Below are 11,416 nucleotides of genomic sequence, written 5' to 3'. Positions count from 1 at the left end.
TGAGTTGTAGAAGCGACAGTTTGAAAATACAACTTCCAAAAAATTTAAGGATTAGTTCACTTAATTCTTAAAAAATGTCCAAATGGCTTAACTAAAATATGTAATAATTTTTACTGTACATTCTGATCACACTCAAAAGGCTCAAAAAAGGCAATATTCTTTTTTATGACCCCTTTAAGACATTTTGAGACATTTTAAGAGCAAGTACAGGGAATTTACAGACTGAAAGTGAATTGAACTGTTCTGTAAATGTAAATATCTAAAGAACAGAAAATGAGTTGTAGAAGCGACAGTTTGAAAATACAACTTCCAAAAAATTAAAGGATTAGTTCACTTAATTCTTAAAAAATGTCCAAATGGCTTAACTAAAATATGTAATAATTTTTACTGTACATTCTGATCACACTCAAAAGGCTCAAAAAAGGCAAAAAAAAATCTACTTAATTTAAAGATTTACAACAAGATACATTTCCATTTACATAAAGATTTACATTTGAAGCATAAACGTACCTAATTTTGTTCAATTTCTCAGAAAACAGGACTTCAACTATGTTCATTTTGCATTTCAATTAAATGTAGCTTGATTTAAAGGGGTCATATGATGCTATTTCAATTTTTCCTTTCTCTTTGGAGTGTTACAAGCTCTTGGTGCATAAAGAAGATCTGTAAAGTTGCAAAGACTAAAGTCTCAAATCCAAAGAGATATTCTTTATAAAAGTTAAGAGTCAACCACGTCTACCTAAAACGGCTCGTTCTAACACGACCCCACATGTCTACGTCACTATGTGGGAAGTTTTGCATAACGCCGCCTAAATGTTCACGCAAAGAAAGGAGGATTAACTTTTATTCTCGCTGTAGTATTGTTGCTGCCGCCGCCATGTCGTGAAGACGCTGTGTGATTCGTTGTGAAAGCGAAACTACTTTGTTTTGTCTTCCAAAAGAGGACACGACTAGAAATCAGTGGTTAAGTTGTATTTACAACACTGTTACAGAACAGTTCAACCCAAATATTTATTTGTGTGCACCACATTTTATGAAGGACTGTTTCCTGATCCTGGGAGAGAAATGATTTTAGCAAATGGCTGCAATATAACAAAGAGTGAAAAATTTAAGGGAGTCTGAATACTTTCCGTACCCACTGTATATATATATAGGTATAGTCACTGAATAAAATTATTATTATTTATATTATATTTATTTATGATTAGTAACTGAGTGTCATTGATCAATTGTCATACTCAGATTTTCTTGCTTCCACTGAATAATCATAAAAATCAGGGCTGATGACCAACCACATTCTCAAATAAATCTTTTTTCACACAAACTGCAATTCTGACAATATAATTCGTAATAAAATCATCTGTGTTAATCAATATAAATAGATGCATTTTCACAAGCACTCTCCGACTTTTTGACCCCACTGTGTTTTTAAAAACAACAAGGCTGGTAACGGTTGGCAAGGGCACAATCTCGCACGCATACAGCGCGAGCTGGTGCTTTGGTACCTTTCTCCCATTGAGCCAACCGAAGGGACAAAGAGAGGAAAGCTTTAATAGTTTGTAGACTGAGATATGAGCTTGATGGGGATTGCAGCATGGCAAACATCAACAATAACATTCAAATTCACACAAACACAACAATGCAACCCACCAAGCGCACCTACAATCTGGCCTGTGGGAATCACATGGAACTCTACTAGAGAATACGCGTCCCAGATGTGCGTCAATTCGGCTTTGCTTCTCACACGGACGAGATCTGCTGCTTTTACAGTAATACATTACTGCTACGACAGGAAGTGAGAGCTACCTAAACGTCCCTCGAGTACTTTATACATATCATGGTTTTATGACTTCACTCCCGTCTCAGATAAGCAGAAAAACACTGTTGCACACTGCGGAACCGCTTTCCCTGCCAATGGGCCTGACACATTACAGGAAGGCCATATTGTTCTACACAAGCTGCTTCCCCCTTTCATGATGGTGCGAGAAATATCGCAGATCTCTCCTGTGAGAGAATGAGAGCGAAGCTATCACGGTGAGAAAGTGAGGGTGAAAATCAAACGAATATCAGTCAGGCCGCGAGGACACAATGGGTTATTTGTCATTCTTACAGCAGGATTTTGGGAACCGGCATCATGAAAGAGAGCGGGAAATACTAAACTGCTGACTTGCATTTCCACGTAAGTCAGAATTGATGATTGGAAGTTGCGTCCAAGAGTTTACCTCAGTCTTCTTGGGAAAAGATAAGGTAGAGAAAAATGTGAAGGGTGTGTGCCTCCTTTTCTGATAATGTAAAAAACAAAAAAAAGGATTCAAGCATTTGTGGAGGTACCAATGAAAAGAACAAGCATTAAACTTCCTCCAATTCATTCACATTAACATTCAGGTTTGATGGAGCAATTTCCTAAATTTAAGTTCTAAACAATCAAAGTTTCAAGTAGTTGTGGGTTTCTCAGCAAATGGGAACCTCTAGTTTGTTCACAAAAAGCTTAAAGGAATAGTTCAGCCAAACATGCATATTCTGTTATTAATTAGTGAGAATGAGATTTGACAGCGATAGAGAAGAGAAAGATTTCTCATGAATAAGGACCTAAATTTGAGGCTGTTCCACAAAGAAAGATAATTTACAGTTCTGTTAGGGTCAGTAAGATTTTTTATATTTTTAAAAGGCGTCTCTTTTGCTCATCAAGGCTGCATTTATTTGATCAAAAATACAGTAAAATCAGTAATATTCTGAAATAATATTACAATTTAAAATAACGGTTTTCTATATGAATATATTTTAAAATGTAATTTATTCCTGGGATCAAAGCTGAATTTTCAGCATCATTACGCCAGTCTTCAGTGTCACATGATCTTCAGAAATCATCCTAATCTGCCGATTTGATACACAAGAAACATTTCTGATTATCATCAATGTTGAAAAGAGTTGTGCTGATTTATACATTTGTGGAAACCATGATAAATTGTATTTTTCAGCATTCTTTGATGAATAGAAAGGTCAAAAGATCAGCGTTTATCTGAAATGCACTGATACCACTTGTTCCAGAACGAGTTTGTTACTTTTATTTTTGTTACTTGCCGATATCTGATACCTGTATTTTCACTGCATTTGTCATTTTTAAAAATAGAAAAAAAAAGAATCATGTTAGCTGGCTTCATTTAGCAAACAGATATTTCCTTCAGTTATTTTCACACTTAATTCTACTCGCTAAAATGTGTTGTACAAGCTTTTGTTACTTTCACGGTTTATTTTATTGCTTATTATACATAAATCTCGCAACAGCAATGAACATATTTTCTGAAATAAAAGTCACATTTTTTTTATCATCAGAAACGTGCTGTGACATATTCCAAAGCGGCTCATATAATGCAATTAACGTCGAGCAAGCAAAACATGCGCAAAGCATTTCTAGGCTGCTACTTTCACTTTTAAATCAAGTCGTGTATGCTGGACGTTTAAAATAAATGTTGTTTATAGTGAATGCCCCTATCATTTTTGCTTGTTTAATATTTACAATTTCGTTTTAATCCAAATGATGTGTGTGCTTCTTTTTGTTTTTGGTCTGGACACAGCACTTTTCACACGCTGTGTGGTATTGGAGCATTTGAATGAGTACGAGTACAGGAGCGCATTATCGTTATCAGTGCACCCCTAATTATAAATGTCTTTAACTGTCACTTTTGATCAATTTAATGTTTCTTTGCTGAGTAAAACTGTTGATTTCTTTCAAAAAATGGCAGTGTGTGTATGACCTTAAAAGACTTAGAATATAACGCATAAGCTGTATGGACTACTTTTAGTGTTTTATGGTATTTCTGGTCCTTTTTGGAGCTTAATAGCATGTGATCACTGTTTAATTTCATTATATGAACAATAATCAGCATGAACATTCTCCAAATCATCTCTGTTGTGAAGCAGCAAAGTCATGTGTTTGAAACGTGATCGTTAGTAAATGAGTTTTCATTTTTGCTTGACTCCCTTTAAAACAACAAAACAGGCATTAATAAACACAGCAATGTGGGAATGTGGATCAAAATGTGTTTTGAAATTACCTGCAGGAAGAGAAAACTGGCATCTAAGGAGCGGGCGAATAACAGGAACTACTAAAAATACAAGCATTCAGTATCCAAAGCCCTGTCTAAAAATGGACCAGCATAAGCAATGAAGCCCTGTGACTTTCTGTGTGTTATGAGCCATCGAGGAAGTGTGACAGAAACCCCACATGTGTACAGCAAAGAACACACACACACACTGACTTGGGTCATCTGTTAGGGTCATTTAGCGCGAAACGGCTGATGGTGGAAACCATTGAACTGATCTTTCCTTGCGACTTAGATGGACGTTCATGCATTGATTGCAGGATGTGGACTAGATTCCATCAGTCTTATCTAAAATGGACCATTTTCAGTAATGAGGCGATGTTTACATGCACGGACACACACATAAAAGACGCTGACAGAGGTCAATTGGGACGTCTAATCAGAACGGCCTAACCTCAAGACATAAATGAGAAGAGTTCAGTGGCTACTGGGCTTTTTTTTCTTGTTCATACTAGTGAAAGTCACTGATCAGCAGGTGTCTGAGGGTTTAACAGTGGTTTAGGTTAGTGAATGTGGGGGACGGAGGACAAATTGCCACAATACTGTTTGTTAAGGCTCTTTTGTCATGTAAAATCTAATGACGTGCAACATGCTGAGCTACAGTAAAAGGCAGAAGACTTCACATTATATAAAACAGCACAATGACTACATAGCACATTTTTCTTCTGTAAACAGACACACAAACCTAAGATGAAAATGACTAGTGTTAAGGCAACTACTATAGTTAACCAGGTTGCTCACTTAAATTACAGCTATGTTATTTATGATACACTACCATTCAAAAGTTTGGGGTCAGTAAGACTTTTTGTGTGTGTTTTTATAAATAAACTAATAATTTTACTCAGCAAGGGCAGATTAAATTGTTCAAAAGTGACAGTAAAGACATTTATAATGTTAAAAGTTCTAATCTAATTACAAACAGAACTGAAAATCTAATTTCAGATAAGAAGCCTGAAAAATAAAATGTATCTTGTTTTTTTTTACAAAAATATGAAGCAGCTCCAGTCTTCAACATTGGTAATAATAAGAAATGTTTCTTGAGCAGCAAATCAGCATATTAGAATGATTTCTGAAGGATCATGTGACACTGAAGACTGGAGTAATGATGCTGAAAATTCAGCTTTGATCACAGAAATAAATTACATTTTATAATTTATTCACATAGAAAACAGCTATTTTAAATTGTAATAATATTTCAGAATATTACTGATTTTACTGTATTTTTGATTAAATAAATGCAGCCTTGGTGAGCAGAACAAGGTTTATTTCAAAAACATAAAAAAAATCTTACCGACCCCAAACTTTTGAATGTTAGTGTGTATATAATGTATGCACCTAAATGACGCTTCACATTTGTGTTTTTAAACCCTCAAGAATTCTTTTTTTATAAACGGAGGGATGAGCAGGCAATACAGTAATAATGAAACCAAAACTTTTAAGTCAAACAGAGGCGGTGCATGATTCATACACTGGCAACATAAACATCCACCATTTGTAGTCATTAACATAATTGTGCTCAAAGCAGAAGCAGAAACACTGAACAAGCTCCAGTGCTCGTGTTGATCTGTGCGAGCTTCCTGTGCGATAACCGATAACGTCCCAAAGAAGTGGAGCCAGATACACGCCACATAATCACCGTCTTACTTAACCTGCGGAGCTTGCAGGTCGACACACACCTGACCCCGCTTCAGACACAATCCAGAGGGTGTGTGAATGCATGAATGCATGTACACACTAGGGCTGTCCAAAAAAAAAAATTCGAATTTCGAATATTCGTTGAATAAAATTTTTTTTAAAAATATTTTTCTTACCCATTCTGTTCAGTGTTCTTTTCATCATCTCACCCTATAATTCACTGTGGGATTTTCTGCTGGACTGGAATGTTGTACAGACAGAACATCTAGAGTCACTGCGCTCTTTTAGGTTATAATCAAAAGCAGGGAGGATCAGTACACTAGGGTCTGATTCCACAGGAACAGCCTCCGTGTCAATGGCCATTACATTTTCTACAAGACACATGATGGCTGCATCAATGTTTGTGTTGTCCTGTTAAAAATAGGAAAAAATAATATGAATAGAAATTCTTTTCAAAGAGGCATCTAGTCACTAGCTAGTAGGGCTGTCAAAAAAAATTTTTAATTTCGAATATTCGTCGAATCTTTTTTTAAAAATCCACATTCGAATGCAAAAACGTTGCATTCGAATTTTAGGTCAGCGTCAGCCGTCAGGCAGCCTATCAGTGGCGCACGAAATGCTACGACCATGTAAGTGCCATTGCATTTGAATGCTTTTGTTAGCCTGTCCAGTTGAACCCAATAGATGCGGCGCTGCTACGCTGTTCATTCAATATATTGCGGAAAACGAGAGCATCAGTGTGGAGAAGAACAAAACTCAAAACTGAAACCAAGTCGTTCACACAGAAGAACGCATATTTATCACATTTTTTAGAGGGACATCTATCAGCGTTGCACTCGCGTCTCACACAAGAGAGCGGCATGTTTAGAAAGCCATGTAAAATGAATGCAAGTTCAACTTTAAAAAAACATGTCTCGAGACTTTATGGCAGTTTATTCCCCATCCCACTGTATCTCATGTTTTTAAATGAAGAAAGTAGCCTACTCTTTGTGATTGGTTTTCAGTCCTTTGTATTAAATTACATGCATGGTGCTGTTTTTTTTCTTCTAATTGTTTAAGCAACTTTATTAATTATATATGGTTTATAAGCATTATTTTAAACATTATGCCCTTTTTTTTTTTCAAAGATAGTCATGTTATTTTATTACGCTTTGAAGAAACGTGCATAATATTTTGCGTGATGCACCCTCTTGTGGCCTCAGGAGAGAAGCCAAAAGCTTTTTTCCCCCTAACTGAAATTATGCCTTTTAAATTCGAATATAATTCAAATTTTGATAATATTTAAGTAGAAAATTAGAATTTAGTTTTGCAGTCATTTTGACAGCCCTAGTACACACCCCACGCTACAGTAACACACTGTTTGATCACCAAACACTCATGGCCTCAGGAGAGAAGCCAAAAGCTTTTTTCCCCCTAACTGAAATTATGCCTTTTAAATTCGAATATAATTCAAATTTTGATAATATTTAAGTAGAAAATTTTGACAGCCCTACTACACACCCCACGCTACAGTAACACACTGTTTGATCACCAAACACTCGATGCACTAGCAAAAAGTGTTTCTCATTGTCTTAATGCTGTAATCAACACCAAAGAAGATCAAATATAACATCTGTTGTTAGTTTTGTGGCTTGTTGTCAGCTAGTCATGTGGTCAAATGATCAGTTGTGCTTGTTGTAGACAGAGAGAGTCAGATCCTCACCCTTCTCTTGAGACGGTCTCTCTCTCTCAGCGTGAGCGTGTCAGCTTTGGCGATCACAGGGACGATGTTGACTTTGCTGTGGATTGCCTTCATAAACTCAACATCCAGAGGCTTCAAGCTGGGAAATTAAGCACAGATGGAAGCACAAATCACATTAAAAAAGTGTTTAAATGTTTGGGGTCAGTAAGATTTGAATGGAATTAATATTTTGATGCATCCTTACTAAATTAAACTGATCAAAGTTTAAACACATTTATAATGTTACAAAAGATCTCAATTTCAAATAAACGTTGTTCTTTTGAATTTCTTCAAACAAAACCATTCATAAATGTTTTCAACATTGATAAAAATAAGAAATATTTTGTGAGTGGCAAATCAGCATATTAGAATGATTTCTGAAGGATCATGTGGCACTGAAGACTGGAGTAATGATGCTGAAAATTCAGCTTTGACTCACTGGAATAAAATTCCAAAATATATATTCAAATAGAAAACACTTATTTTAAATTTAAAGTACATTTCAAAATATTGGTGATTTTACTGTATTTTTGATCAAATGAATGCAGCCTTGGTGAGCAAAAGTTTCAAATATATAAAAAAATCTTAACAACCAGAAACTTTTTAACAGTAGTGTACAAATTTATGAGCACATGAGAATGAAAACAAAATGAGATGTCCAGCAAATTTCACCCTGAAATGATGTGATGCGACTTGTTTGGTTGCAATTTCTCCTGGCAATTCATGTCAGCAATAAACTTTTCTCCAAGGCCACCGAACGTTTTAATCATCATGCTCAGTGTGAACAATTAACGTGAATTTTCACTTGTGATTTTATTGGCTTTTCATTTCTCCGAGGCTTGTTTTACACTTAATGTGAATAGCATGTATGTAAAAAATCAGTTGTAATTTCTGATGGAAGATTCATGTCACTTTTAAACTTAAACTTTAAAGTGCAACGTTTTTATGTAATTTTCACCTGTGGTTTTTGTTGGTGATTCATGTTGCTTTAATGCATAACTTCTGCTGTAAACAGGCTTTAACATTTAACATCTGCAAGAATAAAATGTTTTATTGACTGATGATGAAAGGCAGAACATGTGCAGGTGTTTTACCCGTGTCCAAACGGAGAGATGAAATAAAAGCAGCAGTGCACTCTGTTGTCAACGATGTGTCTGCGGTTCAGTCCGCTCTCGTCATGCAAGTATCGCTCGAACTGATTATCAATATACTGGATGATCGTCTTAAAGCTGTCGAACAGAATAAAGCAGATATCAGAGAACAAGCTGAAAGGAAATGCTCAGACATAAAAGCTTGTGATTGTATTAAACAAGTGCATTAAACAAGCATCGGATGTGGATCTCAGCTGAACAAAACCATAATCTAATCATGAGATATCTGGATGCACTTAGAAATGACAAACAGCCACTTTGTCCAAATAAAGCTTATAAAACGCTCCACAACATCATGTTTACAGGTTCCTGTCCAGCATAGACGGACCACATGCACCAGCGATAACTTATTTTCATGGAGATCTTAGTATAGATTTTAATATTTTGATATCTTTAATATTTAATAGTTTTTATTTTAAATGTAATTAAATGTTAATAATTTAGTTTTTTTGTAATTGTTGTTAGTTGGAGTTTTTTTTTTTTTTACATATTTATACAGTTTTTAATCATTTTTATTTCAGTTTTAGTTTTTTAGTACATGAGGTTAAATAACAAACAATGATTAAAACATTTTTTATATTTTTTTTATTATTATTGTTTTATTTTTTTTACAGTTTTAGTTTTTTAGTACATCAAGTTAAAACTAAAAATGAGAAATGCTGACTTGGCTGGAATAATTTTAAAAATGTTTTTCTATTTTATACACACGTGGTCAGAATTGTTGGTACCCTTGGTAAATATGAACAAAGAAGGCTGTGAAAATAAATCTGCATTGTTAATCCTTTTGATCTTTTTTTTTTTTTTTTTTTTCACAAAAATCTAACCTTTCATTGGAGAATAAGAATTTAAAATGGGGGGAAATATCATTATTAAATAAATTATGTCTAATACACATTGGACACAATTACTGGTACCCCTAGAAATGTAATATATACATACAGTATATTTATAAAAAAAATATAAAGTTATTTTTAACTATAATTAGCCTAACTATAATTATTGAATGCATCAACTCTCAGTTCTCTAAAGTCTCGCCACCAGCTTCCCTTTTGCTCTACAGTCTCTTGACTTATCTTAACACCACATTCTAAGCTAAACTAACCCCCTAACCAGAACTAAGCCACTTCTGTGTCTTCTGATAGACCTCATGCATGAATTGGGTTTGAGACCGCAGCCTTATCGAGAGGTTGAAGGAGAAGAAGACATGACATGACAGTAGGTAGGTAACATGGATGGCACATTTTCATTATCAGCCTGAGAAGTCTGTGGGTGAGAGATGGGGAGGATATTGTTCTTTCAAACAAGACGTTTCCAGCATTCCTCAGCAAGGCTCAATGACCAATAGAGCATCAAGAGACAACAGCTGCCTCCAGTCTACAGTCAAGTGCCATTGTGTAAATAATCTGTTATGCAGATACACAAACACAAAACATCGGGTATTAAATTAATTATCAGTCCGGTCTACCATTCAAGAGGTCATGGTTATATGCAAGTTCTAATTTAATGGTAGATATCTGTGATAATAAACAGCTAGTTCACCTATCTAAGAGACACAACAGCAGCACTAATGCAAGTGCACTCAAGAGTAAACACACATTATGTTTAAGGAAAATTAAAAGTTGGAATGGGCCAAGATGGCATCTGGTCGAGATCTACTGCTTTATTTTAAGCAACAGATCTTTAATATGCATGCTGTGATTTAGCTGTTAGACAGTTTGGATGGTAGAAAACTTAACATCTCTAAATGCATCAACTTTAAAGCAACATTCAAACATAATTTGATGCATGCATACAAATTATTTGAATTTTTTTTGAGAATTCTGCCATTAGCATTGCATTTCTAATACGCAAGTTAAAATAGTCAACATTTTTAAATTACATGACAAGTTGCCTGAATCTGTTGTCCAACTAGCAGTTTTTGAATGCAAGCGATGTCTAAGACAAAACGGTTTTCTTTAAAAGTGCAGGTGCTTGTTTATTTTTTACAATGAAACGTTGCCTTGATGTTTAGTTATCTAAAGTAATGATGTTCAGAAGTGTGATTTAGGTGTCCAAATACTAAGACATTTTCAGATTCTATGTATAAATAAATGAGTCAGTTATGATGGACAATGTACAGTTATGAATGTTTTAATTGTTCAGGCTGAATATAGCCTGTGGGAAAAAACAGTTCTTGTGCCTGGCTGTTCTGGTTGTCGGTGCTCTGTAGTATCGTATTGGTGTTTCGTCCAGACGGATCTGTCGTTTTGGGAGCCTGAAACCGCTATAATATATACGCTATAAGCCAAGCGTATATTTTGTGAACGATAATGTCATCACCCCACGTCTCAACCCTATTCAGACACCGCTATGTCATGTAACAGCAACAACAACAATTGCGGACAACATGCTAGTGTTCGTGCTGCAGAAGCTAAAGAGCCTATTAGCTTTACTAAAGCAAAATCCAAAATTACTAATGCAAAAATTTTTGTATACAGCGCGCAAGGTTTATGCGCATGCTCCTAGTCATCTTCTCCATTTTTAGTGTATCTCTGTGGCAGAATTACAGCACCAAATACTGGTCTGGCTTGTATACTACGTCGTTTTAAGTCGGTTTCAGTAGTTTCGTGTGTCCGCAAATATTTCTTGAGACGACACCGTCTCTTTTTTTTTCAGTTTTTTTTTTACAACGAGGAAAAAAAAAGGATCGGATAGGATAAGCTCTGGCTTTGTGTGGATGTGGCCCTAGTCTTCTGTCTTCTGAAGACCCGGTTCACATCCTCGACACAGACCTTAAGCGCAGGTTGAATGGTGGGTGAGGGAGGGAG

At 35.4% G+C, this 11,416-nt stretch overlaps 1 protein-coding gene across 1 annotated transcript in view; it reads right to left on the bottom strand.

Annotated features, from left to right (window-relative positions):
* The window catches only part of LOC107553021 (septin-2-like), a 15,824-nt gene extending 5,824 nt beyond the window's left edge, over positions 1-10,000 (bottom strand). The window contains exons 1-3 of the mRNA XM_016235098.1: positions 9,988-10,000; positions 8,553-8,736; positions 7,441-7,558 (exon numbers count right to left, since the gene is read on the bottom strand). Coding sequence (XP_016090584.1) covers positions 7,441-7,558; positions 8,553-8,736; positions 9,988-10,000 — 315 coding nt within the window. The remainder of the gene's footprint in view (positions 1-7,440; positions 7,559-8,552; positions 8,737-9,987) is intronic.
* Between the last annotated feature and the right edge of the window lie 1,416 nt (positions 10,001-11,416).

The sequence above is a fragment of the Sinocyclocheilus grahami genome, unplaced genomic scaffold (genome assembly GCF_001515645.1).
Source record: "Sinocyclocheilus grahami isolate Dianchi unplaced genomic scaffold, SAMN03320097.WGS_v1.1 scaffold463.1, whole genome shotgun sequence".
Taxonomy (NCBI): Eukaryota; Metazoa; Chordata; class Actinopteri; order Cypriniformes; family Cyprinidae; genus Sinocyclocheilus; species Sinocyclocheilus grahami.
This window is presented reverse-complemented; position numbering and strand designations above follow the sequence as displayed.